The sequence below is a fragment of the Lutzomyia longipalpis genome, chromosome 3 (genome assembly GCF_024334085.1).
Source record: "Lutzomyia longipalpis isolate SR_M1_2022 chromosome 3, ASM2433408v1".
Taxonomy (NCBI): domain Eukaryota; kingdom Metazoa; phylum Arthropoda; class Insecta; order Diptera; family Psychodidae; genus Lutzomyia; species Lutzomyia longipalpis.
The window spans coordinates 31,055,431-31,079,773 of record NC_074709.1 but is presented as its reverse complement, the minus strand read 5'-3'; the positions used below and the strand labels follow the sequence as shown (position 1 = coordinate 31,079,773).

Sequence of the window (24,343 nt, the reverse complement as noted above, 5' to 3'; positions counted from 1 at the left end):
CGCAACTTCTTTCCACCCTACGCGCGCCCATGTCAATGCATTCGAGGCTTTTGGGGAGTCACACAAGTTGATGTGACTCAAGGTGTGGGGTTGTCTTTACTTGAATTTATGGTGATTGCCACCGAAAATTTCTTCTCCCCACATACCGTGTTTTTTTTGCAGATGCAAACACCACCACACCGATTTCAAAACGTATTTAACCCTAAGCGATAAAAAACAGAAGAAAGTCAATTGAGAAAGTTTTTGGAAATTTAATGATAGAAGGAGTTTTTATTATCACACATTTAACCCATGTTGGGAAAACAACACAAAACACTGCGTACTATTTACGTACATATTTATGCAAAAGAACATGTTTGTTGGATAGATATGACCACAAGAAATAAGAAAATAAAAGAAAAAACTTCCTATCAAATACCATTAAAAAATCTATGTTGCCGTTTATGAGTTAGAGCTGTCTTTATAGCTCTTTTGTGTAGTTACCAACTACGCTAATTTGAGGTGTAAAAGCACCTAGTACCATACATAGGCATATTTGTTTCATATTGTTTGTCCATTTAATTCTTAAACTGGGAATAATAATATAAAATTTCCGCATTGATAAATAAATATCTCATTACACGTGAACCATCCATAATTCACGGCAAATTTCTTTTCTTTTCCAAAGACTCAAAGCTTGGGGAGAGTAGCCGATATGGGGGTGGGTGGAATCCTCATGAGTTGAACGATAGGTAATTGTTCTATAAATCTCCTCACCCACGCACAAGAGGGGTGCTATTGGTAAGCAATGGGAAGTGGGTGGTGGTGGAAAGCGAGAGCGGAAAAAAGTAAAACACATTACAATACACAATACAATAGTCAATTGAGGGAGGGAATGGAGTGTGAGGATTCAAGTGGATTTCCCTTCTCTTGAGGAACCGATCACTTTGTTCCTCTCCTGTGCTCTGTGTGTGGTTCGTGTATAGCTTGTGCCTTGTCTCTTTGCGGTGAGCCTTTGCACCATTTTCTGCCTGCGTCATTTTGGAAAGAAATCCGCACCCTCCTGAGCGATTTTTCTCATCTTATACAAGAGCAAAAGAAGTGGAAGAGAAAGAAAGAATGAAAAAAAAGTAAGCTTAAGGAATAAGACAGTGAAGAAGGGCGGATGAACAACCCTCCCAACAATGAAGTTTGAACTTTGAGGCCACGAGTGTTTAATTTATATATTTTATCTTGAGATTCTTTCAGTTTTCACCCCTCTTTATACATAGTCGATATACTTCTTCCTTTTTTTTTGGTCTTCTTCTTTTAAATATCAACCCCTGCGACGACGCTCTCAATGTAATCAATGACAAGAGATTATGAAAATGAAGAGCTATTTCGCGCAAAGGTGTTCCCACAGAAGATTGCTTAATACAAAGCTCGTGCGATTTCACCTTTTCTCTATACAATATTGAGTATTTCTATAATCCTCCCTTAAAAAAATCTATATTTACAAGAAAAAGAAAAAAAAGAAAGAGATAAAAAAAATTGAAAGAAACTGCAAATGAAAATCGGTGTGGGCGAACAAAAGAATTAATCAATCAGTCGCAGTCATTTAAATAGCCAAGAAACTGACAATGGAAAGCAATTCTTGGGGACGTTTCTTTCTCTTATTCCCTTCGCCTTTCAAATAGAAGACTTTTTTATGTTGCCACCCCTCCCGCTCCAACCTTATCCTCTAACATCCGAATTCTTAAGAGTATTTGCTCAAACTTTCAAAGTCTCGCCATAAAAGCTAAACAATAAATACGGATTCTCCGTGATTCCATCAATACTTTTATATGTAGGAGTATTAAGCGAACTACTTTAGCTCAACTAGAAGATTCACGATTGTTTTGTAGCTGTGTTTCTTTTTTTTTATTTTATGTATATCTTATTTATGTTAGATTTTTAGTTTTCTTTTTCCTTAACATTTTATTTTTTACAATTTTTTCTTACCTCAGTAGTTCAGTACTGGCTATCAAATTATCTATTCATTCCTTTGTTCTTCTTTGAATCCTTATTATCAAAATTTCATTACTAATAATCTATCTACATTTTTCATCATTTAGATAAAACTATTTGCTTTCCTAGATTTTTTTTCCGTATTTTTCTGCTAGATACTCATGTGACTGACTATGAGAAGATGTTTAACTAATTGGGAATTATCCCAAGGATTTGCCACAGACATAACCATAGAATATAGGGGGTGGAAAAAAAAAGTTTTGTGGGGAGAAAAGAAGCGTATAGAAATATTGTGTCTGGCAGAAAAGAGCATCTAAATACCCTATTGTTATTTAAATTGCTCCCCATTAAAGGACAAAGTTATTTTTTTTTATATAACTGAAAAGGGAGTCATATAATTAAAAAATCCTTTTTTAGTCTTAATTTTAATAAGAGCAATGAGTTGGACAAAAACTCAAAGATTTTAGAACATTTTAGTCCATGCACGGAGAATAGGGCTACACCTGTAAATATTTTTTGAGTATCGCCTAAATGACATTCGGTCGGAATAGAGATGAGATGAAGAACCACTGATGGAGCCCTTCGGCATTTTGCTGAAGTTTATTATCATAAATAAATATCAATCGAGTCGTTTGTCTTAATCAAGGAAGGAATTTTTCTTATAACATTTATTTTTCATCGCTTTTCATTCCCTTCTTATTTAATTTTTTTTTTGCCTTTCCACCAGAGTAAATTGTAAAGTGTGTGTGTGTGCAGAGAGTCTTCTTCTCCCTTTTCGCGATGGAAAAAAGTAAGAGAACAAAAAAAAATCCAAGAAATCACCCATTCCGTCGACAAAATAATTGTATATATTGTTTCTCTGCACCTCAAACTCCATATATAGATATATAGTATACAAAATACGCGAATTTTTCCACCCAAAGCCCAACGATAATGCTCACCCACGAATGGGGATATAAAATCCCAATAGGGTGGGGGGGGGGTAGAGGCAGAGAAGAAAAAAATCATAAAGAAATCACAAAAGAAAAAGAAAAATTCACTGAATAAATATTAAATATTTGAATTTTTATGCAAATTAGCCGAAGAAAACGCACAGGGGATGAGCGATGTGATGGCGAAGTAAGAAATCGCACGAATAAATAGAGAATACACCACATTATTTATATAATTATTATTTTCCTGCCTCGAGTTGTGGAGCCCTCCAAACGAAAATCCCCATTTTCATTATTTATTGATGCATAAAGTATGTGTTACTCGTCCTCCCCTCCCTCATACTTCACCTCCACGCATCAAACATCCTCGCAATGTTGCCTTCTCAGCCCACAAAATTATTAAACAAAAGGGATGTAATTCTCACATATTATCGAAAATAGCGATGATTGTTTTAAGAAATCCTCATTTTGTTCAAACTACATGAAAAAAGTTTTTTTTTAACAGGGCATAAAGTTTTTTCAATTAATCCAAAAACAATTTATGAATCTAGTTTTGTGTATCCGACGTAAAAATTGATGAATTGCAATGGAATTTTTTTCCCCTGCTCAGCGTCATTGAAATTGTTTGCACATGATCCACTGAGGAAGGCATTGTCTTGTGCCGAAAGTTCTGGCAAAATTCATTTCCGACGCTGACCGTAGGAAAACTAATTTTTCCCTTACAATTCATTTTTTAAATATTTTTTTTTTATAATCCACAAGTTACCTATCTTTTATAAAGTTAAATAAAAATGTATTTTGCTTGTTTTACTACTTGTTTAAGGCATTGAGAAAAATTGTCTAATATTTTCAATACTGTAAAAGTTTGTAGCGAAAACTCTTCAATTTTGTCGCAATTGAGTTGAGGAGGGTATCTTTTAGGGGTTTCTTCTTTGGAGAAAAGTGAGTTTGAATGATGCTGTTAAACAACCAAAGAACGATTAGAGTGGCGAATTGCTTACGGCATGACTGTTAATGTGTGTTCTGTGGCCCAAAAATGAGAATTGGGCGTTCGCAGAAAAATCACAAGGGGACTTTAGCTGGCTTTACAATGATTAAAAAATTAAAGATTTTTTTCTACCAAATAGCCCAAATATGACATTTATTTTAAGGAGAAAATTAATAAGTAAAAAAAATAATAAAACATTCCAGCAGTCAACAAGCGATGAGTTAAATATATTTTAGACATTTTGTACAGTAAAGGTACACTTACAAAAAAAAAAAAAAACTACCAGATATAAGCCTCTGATGCCGAAATAGGGTTGAGAGGGTGTTGGATTTTATCTGGAAGAATACTTTTAGTGCTTTGAGCGCTTAAACACTTGAAATGCCTTCTTGAATGAGAGGTAGGGGACGAGGGATGAAATAGCCATTTCCCATTTTTGGGTGGTAGCATCAGTTGCGCCACCAAAAGTGTGTGTGGAAACAACAAAGTCAAATTAACATAATTATTTAGTGGAAATTGTATTTTCCACCCTCACAAAAGGCATTTTCGTGATTCCCCCTTTGGGAATTTTGTATACTTTTCCATGAAATCTCGCTTCTCTCCCAAAATTCGTATTATCGTGACTCTTAACCCACCAAAAGAGAAATTCGCTGCGTGCATTTTCCAAATGGTCGGATAAATAGCTCTTGTATAGGGATGGAGGAAATACACCCATACCACTCATACTCAAACCCATCTCCCCACAAAGCCAAGAAAGCTGATGTATGTGGACAATAATTGAAAAACTTTTCACAGAGATTCGCGTTCTCTTCATCCCCCCCCTCGCACCCCTCAGAAAATCGCGAGACTTTTCCTTTTTGCGTTAAAATTCTCTATATAACGAAGTATTTTGTAACATTTACTTAATATAGATACAAATTAACTACATAGAAGAATTAATAATGTGGTTTTTTCATTTGTCTATTTTTTTAAAATTTATTTTATAAGTTTGTTTTATTTTTTTTTAACTCTTTTATTCGTAAATTTGTTGGTAGTCTTGCTCTTTGTGCCTACTTATGTATATAACAAACTGACGTTTTCCTTGTCCCTAAAAGAATTTTTCCCTGGTCCCTAGCCTCTAATAGGATTTGTGTGTGCACACGGGGAACCCACAATCTTGACTGGCGATTAGGGGCAATGTTCACCTTTTTTATGGTTCCCTCAGAGTCTGTAAGGCCACTTGCTTAGCCATTTGCGTCCCTCAACTCACCCCCCACTAATCCACCCTCAATTGAGGGTGCAAATAATGCAATAAAATCACTTAATCCACTTCATAACACACCAAATATCCACGCTGCGCCAGGTATAGGCTCTCTCTCTAGCTTAGGGTGTGTATGTGTTGTGTTATAAATTGATGTTCATTTTTCACATCCTATTTTCCACCAGGGACGAAATAAGGGACTTCAACGTGGATCCCAAAAATGTGTTGGATAATATATGTACATAGGTACATAGTGCGTACAAGTGTGTCGCAGATAATTAAGATATTCCTAACTGGCTTCTCTTCTTCTTTTTTTTTCTTGTTTTGTTTTGTGAATGAGAAATGCCAAGCTGGGGGATTTGTACGCCAGGCATTTGATGAGATTTATCGAATTTGTTGAACCCACATCGAATGAAAAGCCCGCATAAGTAGGGCGAAAGTGTCGAAGGTACTTTCAATCTCTCTGTCACTGACATATGAACAAATTTGAATATATCTGTGTAGCGACAATAGACAAAAAGATGGCCCTTAAGGGAGCAGCAGAGGACCACCCGAATTCTCCATCTCAAAAATAGATAATCATCATCAATTTGACTGGGGTATATGCTGCCTCAATTTTTTTTTGCTGCTGTTGTTGCTACCGTGTGCCTGTCGGCCCTAAAGGTACCTACCTACTATGGATGGAGGGTAAGGGAAACCCTTGGCGAAATGTGTGAAATATGTCAAGGGAGTCCTGTCTACAAAGGAGGGTATGGGGGATTTAGAGAACGTATTCCGTACATAAGAGAAATGTGGGTTCCTCCAGTCGTGTTTGTGCGGCATCCAAGTGTCGTAATCCCCATATCACAAAGTTCTTCTTCCTTTCAACAGGACCACCAGACATTTAGCCACACAGCAGCACCCTATCAAGTGGATAAATTCAATCAAGATAGGGAAGGACAGAGTATTGGCATTTGAGACACAACCGCAGATTTCTAAGAATATATTTGTATGTTAGGTATTTTGAGGTGATGTGAGTTGGGTTGGATGAAGATTTGTGCCTAATTGTGCGTTTTTGCAATATGAATTCTAAAGAATTTTAAGATTAAAAAAAAATTGTAGAGGAAAATAGGGTAATTTGGTAAACTTTGCAAAATTGTTAATGGCAATACCTTAAGCATTTTCAATACTAGAACCTTCAATTTCTAACGAAAAGAAAAAAAAGTGAAATGCGCGAAAAAAAGAGCAAATTCAATTTAATTTCTCTTGAGAATTTCATAATATGCATTTTCTCGACTTTGCTTGTCTGTCTATTGATGTTAGAGAAGAAGTACACAACATGCACTAAAATGGAATAGAGTCGAAGTGTGATGATGTGGTGAATGAGTAGGGTGTGATATCAGAATGATGCTGATGTAGGCCACATACATATGTATGTATATTGTTTTAGGTACAGAAGAGAATGAAAGACTGTGAGCGAGTGAGGAGAAAAAGGAGGAACCCAAGGGCTGACGAAGTGGTCTGGCAGAGAGCAAGAAATAGTCAATTTCAGTGTATTTATTGCCTTGTTTTCGTATCAGCGCCATTACAAATTGATGATGTCACGTCGTAAGGAAGATAGATGCAAAGACACTCACTAACAATGGAATGTGTCTGCGGAAAAACCCACACCCAAATCAACCCCCTCCTCCCCACATTTGCGGCCAAAAACACATCACTGACTTTCTCTTCATGCCTCTTTAAATCAACACACATACGCACACCCCTTTTGTATACGACAAAATATTTTAACCAATTAATCGCTTATGCCTTTTTCCCTTTTCTCTGCAAATGATAAAATTAATGATCAACTGCACCCCCTCATACCAATTCTTCTATTTTCCCTTTTTGCATTTGTGTGCCACACATAGCAAAAGAAAAGTTCTCCCAGAGTGAGAGAGATCCCCACAAATGTTGCTGAAAATTCAAGAACTGTGAGGGTTGTTGTGGGATGCAATTAAATCTTGCTGAAATGGATTAATAAAACAATTATTTTGTATGGTGTTTTGTTGCTCATGGTAAAACACTCTTTCACTCTCCCCGCCGCCGTACCCAAATGCTAATTCAGTTTGCGTGAATTGGGGAGGGGGAGGGGGACATTAAGGGAAATACTATACACCTATATAGTAAAAAGCTCTGTGTTATACACCCCCGCAAAATCACACCAAAAACATTTATGGATGCCAAACACTAAGGAGAAATATTCATAATTATATCCCGGAAGAGAAAATATATGGGGTGTGCTTTCTTGCACACAATATAATAGCTTCGATTTTCCCGCCAAAATAACATGCCTACATAATGATAATTATGTAGCATCTTGAAGGATTAATCAAAATGTTTCCTTTTTCTGTATTTCAGAGCCACATCGGTGAAAATCTCTGTACAGCAACACAAGATAGTTGGATTAGAAATAGCCACACGCGTCACTTCTCAAAAGGAGTTCACAGCTACCTAACACACTCGCGACGACTAAAGGCATTAGATGTGGTCAAAGCCACTACAAAATTTGTCGAGAATATTGATCCAAATTACAATCATTCATCACTGATAAAGGTGAGTCAAAAAAATTTTCTTTTACAAATAGGAGAAAGATAAAATATTTTTAGAATATAAAAAAAAACTTAAAAACGGATAGATTATTAAAAGCAATTGTGCAGAAATCTCATATTAGTTGTCCTTTTCTGAAAGTTGCAAAAACTTTCTAGGAGGCGTGTCCTTGCATTTTCTTTGTACATTTTTTTTTCTTTCTGAATCTGTATTTACATATATACCTTTACCACATCTCTTTTGTTTTTCTCACCTACACAATTGACATTCTAGCTGAGAGTCTAGTCTAGAAGAGGTAACAAAACCCAAAATAAAATAAAGATGATTTATTCCCAATCGATACACCAACAACGAAAGCTCACAAGTACAAGTTTAAGGAGTAAAGGAGAATATCATTTGATATCACAATTTTCATGTGAGCTTCGTAAAAGCTCTGCGCGCCAAAACTCCGCCCTGATTTTGCACGTTGTTATATAACCCATATATTTTGTACATTATGTTCATATTTAGAAAATCATGCCAGACAGAAATAAAAGGCAATGATTCCTCATTACAATATATAATTTTATATATTTTTTTCTTAGCTATCATTATGCAACTAATGAGTTATTTTTTAAATAATTTTTGCTCGATTGTACGTTATATTATTGTTTAAATCCTAAAATATTTTTTTTCATTAGAATAACAGTAATTTCGTACCTGACAAATTGAAAGAAAATAAATTATTGATAATAGAATTCATATCTTACATATTTATAAAAAAAAAAAAAAAATTGGTGGAAATTTGTCTACCTATAATTAATACACAAGATATGTTTAATTCGTTTTCAAATGTCTTATTGCTTGACCTTAAGGGCACGCAAAAATAAAAGAAATTGAATTAAATGTTTTACTATATACCAATTGAAGAAGGAGCAGACCTGAGTGTAATTTACTAAGGTACCTACTATAGATACGAAATGTTAATTTGTTTATTGAAAATTTTACTTTATCGTTCATATCTTTTGATTTATTTTGGTGATGTATTATAGATTTGTCTAAGCGGTTTTCAATGATGTATATACCCCAAAATGCCACCCCTATAGAGCACGATGACGAAAAAGAGTTATCCACAATTGTTGCCGGGAAGTCAATATGAGGTTATATGACTTCAATTGGTTGGAGCAGCAACTATTTGTGCCTTGTCTATAAATTGTTTGCAATTATGACAAATATTTGCATTTCAATCGGTCGCGTTGTCGATTTTCCGCGCGCACACCGCGCTTCAATTTCTCTCTTTGGAACATTCGCCAATATATACCCGCAAAAGCCCCGAACCATTCCCATGTCAATCTCTCGAATTCACATAAACATTTAATGGATTTCCTTTCGTGAACAAATACCATTAGCTGGAGCATCGGCAGTTGGCATTTGTAGCCGAAACAATTGACTGTGAGGATTGACTTTTTCCCGATCTCTCTCATTCTCTCTGTGATACCTATAACCAACAATAATAACTTTTCTTCCATACAATATGCTTTACTATCACTGCCTGTTTCAATGGTTCATTCAATGAATTTTTTTTTTAATTCTCTCTCATAGCTTAACCTATGCAAGTTGCTTTTTCCAAGCTTAAAAAAAAATTAAATAAAAGAAATACCTCCAGATATACTCTGAAAAATTTACATTACTTCGCTTTTTTTTTCTTTGACTTTTTCCACTCAATATGAAAGAAAAAAAAGTGTCATGAATTTTAAGGATTCTGTGCACATTTCATTGAGATTCTCTTCCCCTATTTGAAAATTCTTAGAGAATTGCGAAGAGTGGCAGCTAAATCAAGAAGTGTGACCAAATTTTAATATCAAATCTCAAATCTAAACCACCCCAAGGATTTCCGTATTTAGGGGCAAACAATTTGTAGAATTGAATTACGTTATGAAAAATAATTTAAAAAAAAATATTTTTTCGCTATGTTCAAAAATTACAAATTTAAGGAAAATCTGACGAAGATTTTCTTTTTCAATTTTTTCAAAGTTTATTCCCTCTTCATCAGGCAAAAGAAAGAAAGAGATGGGAAAATTTTGTCATAACTCAAAACAAATGAAACTAACCACACCAACATTTGACGATATTGTACAGTCATATCCCGCTTAATCAAGTCTGGGTTAAACTCTTCTCACCCATTAATGTCAATGCGTAAGAAGAGTTTAACCAAAACTTGATTATGCGGGGTATGACTGTATTGTATCAATTGAGATGCCCGTTAAAAATTTACCTGAGTAAAATCTTAAACATAAATTTACAGAAGTGAGAAGCCCTCTTTGGTTATAAAGTATTGGAATATGGTGGGGGTGTATTCCTTATAGAGATTTTAGGTATAGGAAGCTCCCCTTAGCCTATGAGATAAATATTGGCAGCACACCTTTTTCTTGGAGCATGAGGAATAAAGAGGGAGAGAGAGAGACAGAGAGGGGAGAGAAAAGTTTCGAAACGGATGTGAAATATTGTGAGATCTCTGGGGTGGAATTTAGGATAAATAATATTGAAAGTCAAAAATATACGTAGCAATAAGTTTGGGGGTGTTGGGGACTTTGGGAAGAATTTCTTTTCAAGGAGTATGAGGTACCATTTTGTGAATCACTCAATAAACTCATACTTTGCCATCCGACCTCTATCTCGGTGTCTTCAAAGGTGTCTCCGTAGTATATAGATATTGAGATTTTTACGGTATTTTAGCACTGCCAATAGGCACAAAAACAGGGTTGATTAAATTGTTATATTCTTTTGCAAAAAAAAAAAGCGGATAATGGAATTAATTTTCATTGAGTCGCCTCTGTTGCTTCAATATATACCTCCCCACACCAAACACAAGCTTCCCGATTTTTTTTGTATGATTCTCTATACCCCAAATCCTCCACCATATATATACCTTTTCCATTTATCATACTTTTCATTTACTCCCACTTTTTTTCTGCGCTATTGTTGATGGATAAATTAGAGAACTAGTGTGTGCAAACGAAATGATTGATGTAAACATTCCACTCGTTAGTTCATACACACCACTGTTTTAGCTGTGATTCTTTTTTTTTGTTATCCATGGTTTTTAACTTTTATTTCCAAATAAAAAAAAATCTATCGGTGGAAAGGGTTAAATTCATATTGTCAGGAAAGCTGGCACACACACACACAAAGCTTCTGATTCTTTTTTCAGCAAATAATATAAAATATTTTTTAATATATTATATTAATTAATATAATAATATATTGTTTGAGTTTAATAAAAAAAAAAAAATAAACCTATTTTCAGGATGAAACGATGAATGAAGAGGTAAATGATGATGGAGCAATTAATTTGTCCACATCGTCCAAAAGACCAAGCACGGATGTTCAGCCAAAGAGCACGGACATCAAAAGCGATACCAAAGACACCAAGCGCCTCAATTTTCCATCACAGCTTCCTCAAGAAGTGAGTTTACACCTCTGCCACTTTCTTTTTTCCTTATATTATGTATGTATATTCTTTAGTCGCCAAAATCAACGTTTCATTGTGTCAGAGTTGAAATCAATTTTTTTTTGTGCACCACCCTCGTCAATTAATGTCCCCCAGAAAAGGCACACCCGCCAAACGGATTACAGAGGGGTTGTTCAGTGAAAAAAAAAACAATGAATATTCATCTAATGTCAAAAGTTTATCTTAAGATGCTCTGTGCTTTCCAAAAAGGACAAAAAAAAGTACCCACTCCGAAATACCTTTCCCATCCAATTAATCCTCCTCGCTCTATTATTAATTTCAACTGTCAAATTTCATTGATTGTGGGAGGATTCTGGGATGAGAGATGAGAAGAGCCTTATATATTGTATAATCTCTTCTTTATAGGATGTAAATTTAGGTTTCCCCTCCTCAGTGAGGCACTGAAGAGAACTTGGGCAGTTTCTAGCAAATACTTTTACTTTTAAATGTAAGGGATGGTCACGTTATTTTGGAAACTCTACAGGAACAAAATGGCCAAAATGTGAGAATTTCAAATAAATTTTTTGAGCACAAAAATTTATTTTCTAAATCAAAAATACTGAATTCTTATCAGTATTTGGCCATTTAACAAGAGTGCAAGCAGATTTCAAAATTTTGGTTTAAAAATTGGCTTGAAAATCGCTCTTGAAAGTCCCCGAGTTTCCAAAATAACGTGACCATCCCTTAAATTAGATAGGTATACGTACATACTTGTACTTAAGTCTAGCAGATCTACTGGCTCTAAACTTATCAATTCAATCCTTTGTTTTCCTTAGAATCCCATAATCATAATTTAATTATTAATAATCAATCTACATTTTCCATTAAAAATTTTCTGAAAAAACTTACTTTTTCTGTTAATTTTCTGCTTTAACGCAGCGTCACTTAAAAATTTTCTCTGCCTCATTTTCCTACTTTTTTTTAACTAAACAAATGGCAAAAAGCCTACTCGATTTCCAACAATGCTACAACACAACAGTTTATAGAAATTTCTGATACAAAACATACAAATTATTTTTAAAAAAAAATCAGTGAGTGAAATATTATTCTGTTTTAGTCCTTCTGCAGAGAGAAGATATGCATATGATATCTATGCTGCCTACATGTCTCTCTCAGCATGTAAGAAACATATTGGCGGTGGACAAACAAAAGTAAAGTGAAATGGGGGTAGTCGAGAGTGAAAATGTGCTATGGGATGAAAAAGCGTGGAGCATTTTGATGAAAAATAAACACCGAAAAATTAAGGACTCTTACACATATAACATTAGACCCCCCCGGCTCCGATTCACCAGAGTGTGGGAGAGAGAGGGTGCTTTTTGAGTTAGGGTTAGAGGGTGATGTTGTAGCACTCTGGCAAAGAAAGGGAATATGGGTATACAGGAGGAGATACAAGGGCGAGTCTGGACCGGGCGTCCTCTGACCAAAACCCCTTTCGGGCATTTTCCAAAAATGGTGGCGGCTTTTCTTGTGCACAGGGGGAAAAAACAAATGCGGGGTGTGGGAGGTTTGGTATTAATTTGCCAGCATATGCACATTTTGCAGGGCAGGCATTTTCCCATGGCGAAAAAGAAAAGAGGATGGTCGGTGTGGCAGAGAACCCGAGAGACGGGGAGGTGTTTTTGAAGGTGAAAATCCATTTCCAACAGAGGGGTGTTCGGTTGGAGGGGTGGTGATGCGATGCTTTATATGCCCCGTATTTCTCTCCCTCATCTTTGTCTCTCTTCTATTTTGGAGGCATCCTCATTCTCTCAACTTTTCCCAGGAAAAGTCCCTCCGTACATTTTCCCGAGCCTGCTTCCACAACTTGTTTAGATTTCTGGCGTGTTGGGTATGTTTAGTTTGCCGGAACAAAGAAAACAGGCGCCTGTTTATTTTGCTTGAAACACAGAATCAGCAAACGGCGGGATTCATCCATCCAAAATGCTCCAACTCCAAGAGGCGACGCTTACCTCCTAGCGCTTTAGACGTCCCGCATACATTTCTCGTACTACATGAGCTTTTTTTTTTATTATTATTATTATTCCTTTACCTACAACGCCTGGTCACCTCCTGAGACATCTACTATGTGTACCTACCAACAAATACACACCTTTTGTCGACCAATAAAAATTTTCCAACCCTCCCACCCTTCCTCTCCCTCTCCTGCCCTATGTGCTTAACAGAAATTATCAAATAATTTTCCACATTCTTGCCTCTAAGTCGAGTAAAAGAACACACCACCCCCTCCCTCTCACGCAAACTCATGCTGTACGCGCTCTACGCCAAAACAACACAACTTCTGCGAAAACGCAAGGGGATGCTTTTAATATTTTGTTGTGTGTTTATTTAGCAACACAAGGGAAAATATTTTCGCGGGGAAAAGCCGGGCTTTTCGATGAAAGGGTCTCCTCATCTTTCCATAAAATTCACATCACACAAACCCCCGTGAAAATTATGGTTCCTCACCGATTTTCTTTTATGATTTTTTTTTCTTTTTTAAACTTGGAATAATCTCAATCAATTTCATCGTTTAAAAAATAATTCTGCACAACAGTAAGCAAATAAACATTAAGACAATATTATTAAATAAAAACAGAAAAATTTATTGACCATAAAAAAATTATCCTGGTTTACACATAGTGAGAAATTAATAACAAAAAGAGTCTTTCGACTAAAAAAAAAATTAAGAAAAAACCTTAATATGCCGAAGAAAATGATCAAAAGATCTAATGGTAAGCATCTGGATGATGCTGAGAAATTGAATTACAATTTGAGTTACCCCCAACCACCCACCCCCCTGTGGTGAGCAGTTCCTCAAGTGGGATTAGTTAAAGTGACTTGAATAGAAGGTGGCGCGCGTAAAGGTGCTGAAAGACTTTGTGAATGCTCGAGCATGAGGGTGTTATTGTGAAAAAAAAAAGTTGCGAAGGAAAAAAAAATGAGAGGGAGTTAAGACATTCTCCAGGTCACACCTTGCGTCTGTGCGGGGAGCTTGTGGGTAGAGAGGGAAGGAAGGTTCCACCAAAGGCAAATAAGCTTCATTTCTAATTAGATACATTTCACCCTCGCAAAATGAACACTGGAGACTTGGTGATAAAAAAAAAGAAAATTCCATCACAACTGAAATTTAATACATTTGATTTGGACGGATTTTTCATGTGGCTTTTCCGCGGGGAAGGTGGTATGGAGAGGTAAAAAAAAATCAGACATCAGCTTGTGAATCTCAATTCATTTTCACTGTTTTTTTTCTGTAGGTACCAATTCTTTTCTTTTCTTCCACAACGTGTCGCGTCGAAAAAAAAAAGGAAGAGAATGGAAATAACCCCTAGAGGAGTAAAAGCTCATTGTGACTTTTTTTCCTATTGGAAAATACAATTTGGGGGAAAATATTTGCGGAAATACAAGACAATTTCCATAGTCCATCTAGTCTAATTACCGTCTTTTGTCTATTGATTATTTTTGTTCATTACACTAAATATTTTATAGCCAAAGTCCTTTTACCAATGTCTTTTAGCAATATTCTGTTGAAAACTGAGGCTTTTTGTAATTTGTTGAGCTCAAAAATAAAGGGAAATCGCTGTTGTAGGCCAAAAGGAAAAATGAACGAGAAAAAAATTGCAAGTGACGCTACGTAAATTACCTGAAAAATATAAGAAGGAACTTCTAAGGGAAACGAAAGATTGAAGATCGGGGTATCTTACCAATAATATTAAAAGAAAAAAATTGTATGAAAAGCACAATTATTGATATTTTTAGAAATATTGAAACCAAGACTTTTTATACAATTAAACTGGAAGATTTTACTCATTTTTATGCTCCTTCTTTGAATTTTTTTTTCAAATATTTCTTTACTTCCAAAAATATCCTAGTTAAAGAACATTTTTTTTCCTAATTCGCTAAAGTTATGTGTCATTGCATTAATATATGTACAAAAAAAACCTTCCGTCTGTGAGAAGATAAAGTCTCTTGGGTGGTGTCGCATAGAGTGAAAAAAAATCTTATTAAGTATTCGCGGCATTACAACTTCGTCGCGCTCTTTATTATTATTGCCGAACCATATTCATGAGATTGTGTGTTGGGGGCCAAGGTGTTGGCTGTAAATGTGGAAGGGAGAGAAAGAGGAAAATATTCGCCCCCTATACTTGCTGATTTGGCAGGAATTCGTGGCTCACGATGAATGATGCCTCACTGAAGTGTCGTATACTCGAAAACATGAGGGGATGTGCCATTTTTGCGGGTAGAGGGTGAATGTGGATACACAAACCCCCTCTTCTGCTGTAGGTATGTGAGAAGTGACACTCTGAAATTATTCTAATAAAATACTTTTGGTAGATCCCGGAAAAAAATTGTTTCGTGCCGGAAGGATGGGGGGTTGCGAGAGGTTAAAAGAAATTGCCGGGGGTGGCTTTTATTCCCAATTTTCTGATTGAGTGCCTAAACAGTGAAACCCTTCTTTTGCCAGCAATACTTTGAAATATTTCTTGCTTTTTTTTTTAACCAAAATGAAATTGAATAAAAAATATGGTCTTAACTGAATTTTTAGGATCTTTCTCTCTTTTACAAGTCAGTTTTTTTTTTACAATTAGACATTTCCTCTAACCCCAACCATCATTCTAAGGGGTTTAGTGAGTAAAATATTCTGGAAATTGGTGGTGGTTCTAGTGCCAGAGTATGAGAGGTGTCTGGATAAATAATCACAGAATGTTCATCATCAGCTGTATGTATATATGCGTTGAGTAAAAACCCATTTGATTGTGTCATTGTTGAGGAGAGTCCGAGTCACCCCTAACGTTGGTGTTGTTCCCAACACCCCCGCATCACTTTCGGGTGTATTTAGTCTCGACAATGCTAAATGATGTAATTCTGGGGCAAACAAAGTGCACACGTTATCACTTCAGAAGCCGTACCCTTCTCTCAGCAATTTTTGGGGAAACTTTTAGGCGAGAAAAAAAGGGGTAATCATTTCTGCTCAGATTTTAGCTGATAACGCACTCCTCCTATACTTCTTTCGATACGGTGGTGTGTGGCATAACCACCTTTTGGGCAGGCCCCCCAAATCGTATCTAAAAAGCACACAACTAAAAGAAAGGAATGTGACGGCGAGTAGAGGAAAAAAAAAGTTGAGAAATAGCCCATTGTAAGAGGGTACGCAGCATCTAAACAACACATAAGGGGGTTTAGCCGGAAATTTTGGAATGAGCCCCACATATACCACCCTCATATTTAACCGAATGGTGTCACATGAGTTTGATGAATGGCTGTGAGCAACTCCTGCTGTTTTGCATGTTTGCACACCTACTGGACCAAAGTTAAATACAAGACCCTATACCGCGACAATAATTACAAAATGCGTAGTGTGGGAGTATTTGCGACATAAAACAAACTTATAAGTATATGTAAACAAAAATATGTTTCAGTTCTTCTTGGGTCCGAGTCTTATCATATTCTCAATCACATTCATTCGGCTATTTTTTTTATAGCACACAATTGGTGTAACAAATAAAAGCAATATCAGACAATGCCCTAATATATAGAGTTTTATTATGAAGGAATTTAATGCTTATATGTATGTATAGAATAGATAATATCTATTCAAAGAAAAGTAAGAAATCATAGTATTTTTTTTTAATTCCCACCCCTATACCATAAGGTAAAGTAATTTTTTGTGCGATATTTAAATAGAAAGCAAAATAAAAAGTAGCATAAAAGAAATTTTATAAATCTAAATCTTTTAATTTTCTAAACATTGAATTAAATAAGGTTGTAGAAATATAATATTATCCGTATCTAGTTCCTCTAATTCACAACTACTCAGTCATGAAAAACATCTTCTTAAGGGACCTTATGTAAGTATGTTGTGTGGCCGAGGGTAAGGTGGCCAAAATGATAAAATCTTTTCTGCTGACACGGCATCAGGCGTGAACAAAGACCAATATGTGTGATGCACAAGGGAGAAATTTTCCTATACGAAGTACGTCTTTTTGTAACCACAAAAAAAAGCAAAACCACAATGGATAAACTATCGAGTTTGCAGAAAATGTTCTTTGTAATATGTACAAGAAAAAGAGCTTTTTGTATCCTATTAAAATAATTAAGAAAATTAACTTTTATTTTACGGGTTCTATCTGAAAGATGGTTTCCCCGCGAAAATGTGTGGCAGCATCTTTTGGAAATTATTGATAATTAAAACAAAAGAAGAAAACTTTTCTTTTGGATATTAAAAGTCTTAAATTAATTTGTCGCTGCACTCCCGCCAAAACTGATTCGTGAAACATTCAAATGTGAAACATCGGCCACCTTCGGCAAAACATCTCACTCTCTTGATAACCTCCATAGACGCCACATGCTGAATTATTGCGTCATCTTTTTTCATACAAAATTTTGTTTTCTTTAATTAAATTTATTAGATTTGTGAAGAATAAGTAGTGGAAAATACAGTGAAGTACAAGAACATTACACAGTGTTTGATTTACTGGCATTTTTGGTCACTACGACCCGCATAGTTTCTCTCAATAATCACGTGTTCTTTTCCTTTCACGCTATCACACCGAAGGTAGAGGAAGAGGAGACTTTCACGACATTCACACACTCACTAACGTATCCTTCTTTCTTTCCGGCACTCATACACAAGGTAGAGGAAGAGGGGGCGCTCACGCACGCTATTTACATTGACACTAACCTATATTCTCTCTTTCCGGGAATCACCCTACAAGGTACGTCACGCCCTGACATTTATGGTCACTACGACCCGCATAGTTTCTCTCAATAATCACGTGTTCTTTTCCTTTCACGCTATCACACCGAAGGTAGAGGAAGAGGAGACTTTCACGACATTCACACACTCACTAACGTATCCTTCTTTCTTTCCGGCACTCATACACAAGGTAGAGGAAGAGGGGGCGCTCACGCACGCTATTTACATTGACACTAACCTATATTCTCTCTTTCCGGGAATCACCCTACAAGGTACGTCACGCCCTGACATTTATGGTCCTTCGGCGTTTTGGACAGCGGCTGCACACAGTCCGTCTCCTGGCTCATCTGCTGACGCTTTCTCGAGAATCTCAATAGTCTTCATTGTTTTCGCCTTCAAGCTCCTTGTGCACGCCCTGCCATGGAAAAAGTGCTAATCGCAACGTTGCACCGCATCAGGGGGGCATCCAAAACCCTGCTGACAAAGCTGGAGAAGATTCTTGACGACAAACGTGAACTCTTCACGGAGGAGAAGCTCACAGCATATGAGGCACAATTGAATACAATCTCCCAACGATTTCAAGACAATCAGAAGAAGATTTATGCACATCCAGATCTTACCGATGAAGGTTTTGAAGTTGAACAGAAGGAGGACAGCGATTTTGATGACCGAATCCTAGCTGCACAAATAAAGATCAAACAATTCCGCAGCTCACTGCCCGGACGTGTAGCATCACCAACACCAACTGTACAGCAAGGAGCTGCTTCTGACGTGACCAAACTCTGGGAAGAACAGCAGAAGGTTCATCTAGCAATCGCAGAATCCCTCAAATCTCTCGCACCCCGCTCCACTCACACTCAAATAAAGCTCCCTCAAATTGAAATCCCAAAATTCACCGGGAAATACAGTGAGTGGTCGGCTTGACGCCATTCAATGCAACCAGAGGGATGTTTGGATTGTGCACATTCTCGTCAACAAGATGGATAAGGAGTCAAAAATGTTGTGGGCACGTGAAACATCCTCAGCAGAGATAGCCACTTTGGAGAAATTCTTCGAGTTTCTTGAGAAGCGATGTGATTCTCTTGAGATGATTCAGGGTCAACAGATCGACAAGGGTGCAACCAAAAACAATACAAACAAATCCGTGAAGGGCAACTCAAAGCTCAACACAACCTTGACCACCACTGAGGTCAAAAAGTGCCCTATCTGCAACGAGAAGGCACACAAAATCTTCCAGTGCACTCGTTTTATCAATGCAGGTCCAGCCCAGCGGGTTGATCTATTGAAGAAGGCGAAGCTCTGCACCAATTGCGCTCGAGAGGCACACCCTGTCGAGAATTGCACTTCATCAAATTGCAGAAAATGCAATTTGCGTCACCACACGCTTCTCCACGAGGCATTTGACGCCCCTGCGTCAAACAATTCGCAGGTAGGAAACACACAACCTACTCCTGCACCTGCTAATCCCACATCGACATCGCTCGTGAGTCGCCGAGCAGATAGCTACCAGTCAGTGCTTCCAACAATCAGTCTCTACCTGATTGATAACGACGGAAAGAGGCACAAGGCGAGGGCATTGCTGGACTCATGTAGTCAACTCAACTTCATCACTAGGAAGCTCGTCGAGAAATGCAAACTCCCTTCGTACGTGAAGAAGAATCACACCATTGTGGGAATTGGCAGCCAAACTACTGACATTGCCACTGCAGTTCAGGCCACAATAAATTCACGTTTTCACACTTTCGCTGAAACATGTGAATTTTCCCTCATGGACAAGATCACCGACGATCAACCCTCCAGCACACTTACAGGAGAATGGAACATTCCTCCAAACATCAACTTGGCCGACCCTGAGTTTCACAAGACCGGTCGGATCGATATGCTCCTGGGCGTGGACATTTTCGCTAAAGTGAGCCGCCCTGGAAGAATCGAAGGAAATCCAACTCTTCTGGAAACAGCTTTCGGCTACATTGTGGCTGGAGACATGTCAATCCCCGGCAGCATTCGCTCCATTAGCTGCCTCTGTGCAACTTCATCTGACGACACACTTCATCAGGCAGTAGAGAAGTTCTGGATTGAAGAAGAGCCTGGCACCCCCAAGCGTATTCAGAGTCTCGAAGAAAAGGAGTGTGAAGCACATTTTGCACAACATGTCACCAGAGATGAGACAGGACGCTACATCGTCAACCTTCCCACAAAGGCCAATCTGGAAAATCTGGGTGACACTCGTGATCAAGCTTTGAAACGATTCTTGTGTATGGAAAGGCGACTCCTACGCGAGGAAGCAACTGGAATTCGCGACAAGTACATTGCCTTCCTCAGAGAGTATGAACAGCTCAACCACATGAGAAAGCTTCCACCAGACTACCATTCAGATAAGCCCGCGGTTTATCTTCCTCATCATCCAGTCATCAAACTCTCTTCCTCATCCACACCAGTACGTGTCGTCTTCGATGGTTCTTTCAAAACCAGCACTGGACTCTCTTTCAATGATGTGCTCATGGTTGGACCGAAGCTTCAAGATGACATCATAAAGATTTTGTTGAGGTACCGCCAGTATCGCTTTGTCATCAAGGGTGATCTCACCAAAATGTACCGTCAAATCGGCGTGGCAGATGAGGATCAAACCATGTTGAGAATCTTCTGGAGGGAGGATCCAAGGGAACCCATCGGGATTTACTTGCTTTCTACAGTCACATACGGCACCGCTTGTGCCAGCTACCTGAGCACAAAAGTTCTCCAGCAACTTGCAATCGACGAAGGAGATGCTTTCCCCCTAGCCAAGGAAGCTCTCATGCGAGATTTTTATGTGGATGACTTTTTGTCAGGCGCATCGACAATCGAAGAAGTCCAGGAGCTACGACGTCAGATAAGCGAACTCTTGTCACTCGGGGGTTTCCACATCACCAAATGGATGTCCAATGACCCTAGAGCTCTGGAAGGAGTTCCGGAGGAAGATCTCGAGAAGAACACACAGGACGATTTGTGCGCTGATGTCACATTCAAAGCCCTCGGCGTGAAGTGGAACACAAATCACGACACCTTTATCTTCTCGGCGTCCATTGCCACTGAGAAACTCACCAAGAGGAGTATCCTATCCGAAATCTCAAAAATTTACGATCCCATGGGCATCATTACTCCCGTGGTAATCAAAGCCAAAATTCTCATGCAGTCTCTCTGGGGAGTGAAAGCGGATTGGGATGATGATCTGTCGCAATTTTCTCAAGTCACCACAGAATGGGCAGAGTTTCTCAATTCCATCAACGATATCGCACTTATCAACGTTCCCAGGAGATTCACAAGCCTTGTCAAACCTGCAGAATATCACATTCTCGTGTTCTGCGACGCCTCGGAGAAAGCAATGGGTGCTTGTGTCTACATCAAAACCATTGACGAGGAGCGCAACACTGACTGCAGACTATTGTGCGCCAAGTCCAAGGTGAGTCCACTCAAAAAGATGACCGTGCCCCGGTTGGAACTTTGTGGTGCTGTCTTGGCCATGCGACTACTACAACTCACACTGGAATCTCTTACCGTCAAAATTTCCTCAATCACGGCTTACACTGACTCAACCATCGTTCTACACTGGCTTTCCGGAGAACCTCACAAGTGGAAGACTTTCGTGGGGAATAGAGTGGCAGACATACAACAACAATTGCCACGAGAACACTGGCGTCACATTCCAACCGCACACAATCCTGCTGACGTTGCTTCCCGCGGAACAACTGCCAAGGAACTTGCAAACAATACTCTGTGGTGGAATGGACCCGATCTCTCTCTTATCCAGAACGAAACGCCAGAGATCCCACACGATTTCGCGGACGAAATGCTTGAGCAGCGTGCAACTTGTGCCATCAGTGTCAACCATTTCTGGAATATTCTGGAGAGATTCTCATGTCACACAAAAATGATCAGAATGCTCACCTACTGGAGGAGGTACTTCGCGAATCTCAAGGCCAAGGTGAACAAATCCCCTCTGGATTTCTCCCCATTGTCTGTCAAGGAATTGGGAGATACCAATCTTCACATCGTTCGTGCTATCCAAGAGCAATCTTTTCAGCGCGAACTCAAAGCTCTCCAATCCACCGGTGAAGTGCCAAGAGACTCTAGGACGGCGCCACTTGTGCCTTTTCTTGACACTAGCAACATCATCCGAGTTTGGGGAAGACTACAACAGTCAAACTTGCCATCAACGCAGAAACATCCCATCCTTCTTCCCAACAAACATCACTTCTCGAAGCTCATCGCTCGGAAAACTCACATTGAGACTTGTCATGGTGGACCGCAGCTCATCCACGCGACCATGAGACAGACTTACTGGGTGATTCGTGGCATCGATGAAGCCAAGGCTGCGTTCAGAAACTGCATCAACTGTTTCAAGTGTAAGCCAACAATTCCACATCAATTCATGGGAGACCTGCCTGAGGACAGAGTTCAGCCAGCCAAACAGGGTGAACGACCACGCTGCTTCAGGAATGTGGGGATGGATTTCTGCGGGCCTTTCCTCATCAAGTGGCCAATTCGAGGTGGACGTTCGACAAAAGCGTATGTATGCATTTTCATATGTTTTATTTCCAAAGCAGTACACCTCGAGCTAGTCTCCGACTTGTCCACGGATGCGTTCCTTGCCGCATTTACAAGATTTACATGTCGCTGGGGCAAACCTTCAAAAGTTTTCTGCGACAACGCGACCAACTTCAAAGGCGCAGCCTCCAGGATTGATGAGATTCAGCAGTTTTTCGCCAAGGAGAGCAATCAAAACGAAATCATCAAGGCGACATCAGGTGACAACATCTCATTCCACTTTATCCCACCAAGAACTCCGCACTTCGGGGGCCTCTGGGAGGCAGCTGTGAGATCATTCAAAACACACCTCTATCGGGTTATTGGGGAAGCGAGACTCACACACGAGCAATTTGTCACACTACTCGCGAAAATTGAGATGTGCATGAATTCACGCCCGCTCATGCCACTATCCAACAGTCCTTCCGACTACGAAGTTCTGACACCAGCACATTTCTTCTCTGGCGAGGCTCTCAATTCTCTCCCAGAGCATGATCTTACTGATGTCCCTCAAAAGCGTCTCACTATCTGGAAGGAAATCGAGCAAATGAAGCAACATTTCTGGAAGAGATGGAGCCGAGACATTCTCACCAACATGCAACAGCGCTGCAAATGGCAACAAAAACGGCCCAATGTCAACATTGATGATCTCGTTCTCCTGGTAGATGACAATCTTCCACCCCTCGCTTGGGTTCGCGGCAGAATTGTGGATGTTCAACCAGGAAGGGATGGCTACATTCGGAGCGTTGATGTTCGTACAGCATATGGAATTTATCGCAGAGGGATCCGCAAGATCGCACCATTTCCCAAGGAAGATTCTGAGGAAACTTCTGAAGTGGATACTTCAGACCCCGGCAGGATGTCGCTGCACTCCCGCCAAAACTGATTCGTGAAACATTCAAATGTGAAACATCGGCCACCTTCGGCAAAACATCTCACTCTTTCATTAACCTCCAAAGACGCCACACACTGAATTATTGCGTCATTCTTTTTCATACAAAATTTTGTTTTCTTTGATTAAATTTATTGGATTTGTGAAGAATAAGTAGTGGAAAATACAGTGAAGTACAAGAACATTACACAGTGTTTGATTTGCTGGCATTTTTGGTCACTACGACCCGCATAGTTTCTCTCAATAATCACGTGTTCTTTTCCTTTCACGCTATCACACCGAAGGTAGAGGAAGAGGGGCGCTCACGCACGCTATGTCTATTAAACAAGTATTATGTATTTTTATAAGGGATTGTACTCACCCCCCGCCGTTGCCGGGAGCTCTACTCTCACATCGTTGATTTGAAGGCTTCCCACGTTGGTGAGAGGGCTTCCTCCGGATGGGAGATTAGCTGAAAAATGAATCGAAATAGAGCATTAGTTATAGTCTGTACTGAATCACTTGAACTTTAATTGTAGAGAACATCATCAGGAAGTTATTGAGCATGCAATCTTCACATAATACATTCTTCCACGGGTTCCCGGACAAACACTGGCTCCCCGGAACCTAGAATATTAAGGTCCATGTGTTATTTGAAAGAATGAAGAATTTTACACGGGTGTTACCAACCGGCATTCTGACCCATAGAAAGGACTGGTCAGTTCTTGTCCAAACTGGAGGATCCTGTGCCCCCTGATTGGAGGTCGAATATCATCTGCAGGATCTCTTGTGGGGCTTGCGAAGGAGTTTATGTGGACACCACGGGGAGAATGCTGACTACGACAGTAAGGGAGCACTTCAGGGATTGTAGATCCAGAGAGAAAAAGCAGCAGCTTCTGCCCTTTGTGAAAATTCGCACAACACTCAGCCAGAACGACGCGACAATGACAGATGCCGCCATATTGGGATCTCCCGTTGATGACGTCATATGGAGGGGAATGTTTTTTCGGTGTTTCAGTATTGTTTCTTGAGGGGAATACCTGTTAGTTCCGTTAG

General features: G+C 38.9%; 2 protein-coding genes across 6 annotated transcripts in view; one reads left to right on the top strand and one right to left on the bottom strand.

Annotated features, from left to right (window-relative positions):
• LOC129793937 (forkhead box protein P1) overlaps nucleotides 1-24,343 on the top strand; it is a 56,551-nt gene that overhangs the window by 19,670 nt on the left and 12,538 nt on the right. For all 5 annotated transcript variants that reach the window (XM_055834466.1, XM_055834467.1, XM_055834468.1 and 2 more), the window contains exons 2-3: nucleotides 7,502-7,696; nucleotides 10,977-11,135. In XM_055834466.1, the coding sequence (XP_055690441.1) occupies nucleotides 7,502-7,696; nucleotides 10,977-11,135 (354 nt within the window). The remainder of the gene's footprint in view (nucleotides 1-7,501; nucleotides 7,697-10,976; nucleotides 11,136-24,343) is intronic.
• Nucleotides 637-24,343, bottom strand: LOC129793940 (uncharacterized). The gene is made up of 4 exons (XM_055834476.1): nucleotides 23,978-24,343; nucleotides 23,873-23,914; nucleotides 23,670-23,759; nucleotides 637-1,060 (listed from the first exon to the last, which is right to left on the bottom strand). Exons 1-4 carry the CDS (start codon nucleotides 23,991-23,993, stop codon nucleotides 753-755), a joined length of 456 nt encoding a protein of 151 aa, XP_055690451.1. The 5' UTR covers nucleotides 23,994-24,343; the 3' UTR covers nucleotides 637-752.

What these genes read in the sequence shown, in the direction of transcription:
- LOC129793940 (XM_055834476.1), bottom strand. An exon ending in CCGGGAACCCGTGGAAGAAT is followed by an intron (nt 23,760 to 23,872) that starts GTATTATGTGAA and finishes TTCATTTTTCAG; the next exon opens with CTAATCTCCCATCCGGAGGA. An exon ending in GCTCCCGGCAACGGCGGGGG is followed by an intron (nt 1,061 to 23,669) that starts GTGAGTACAATC and finishes CTCTTGTATAAG; the next exon opens with ATGAGAAAAATCGCTCAGGA.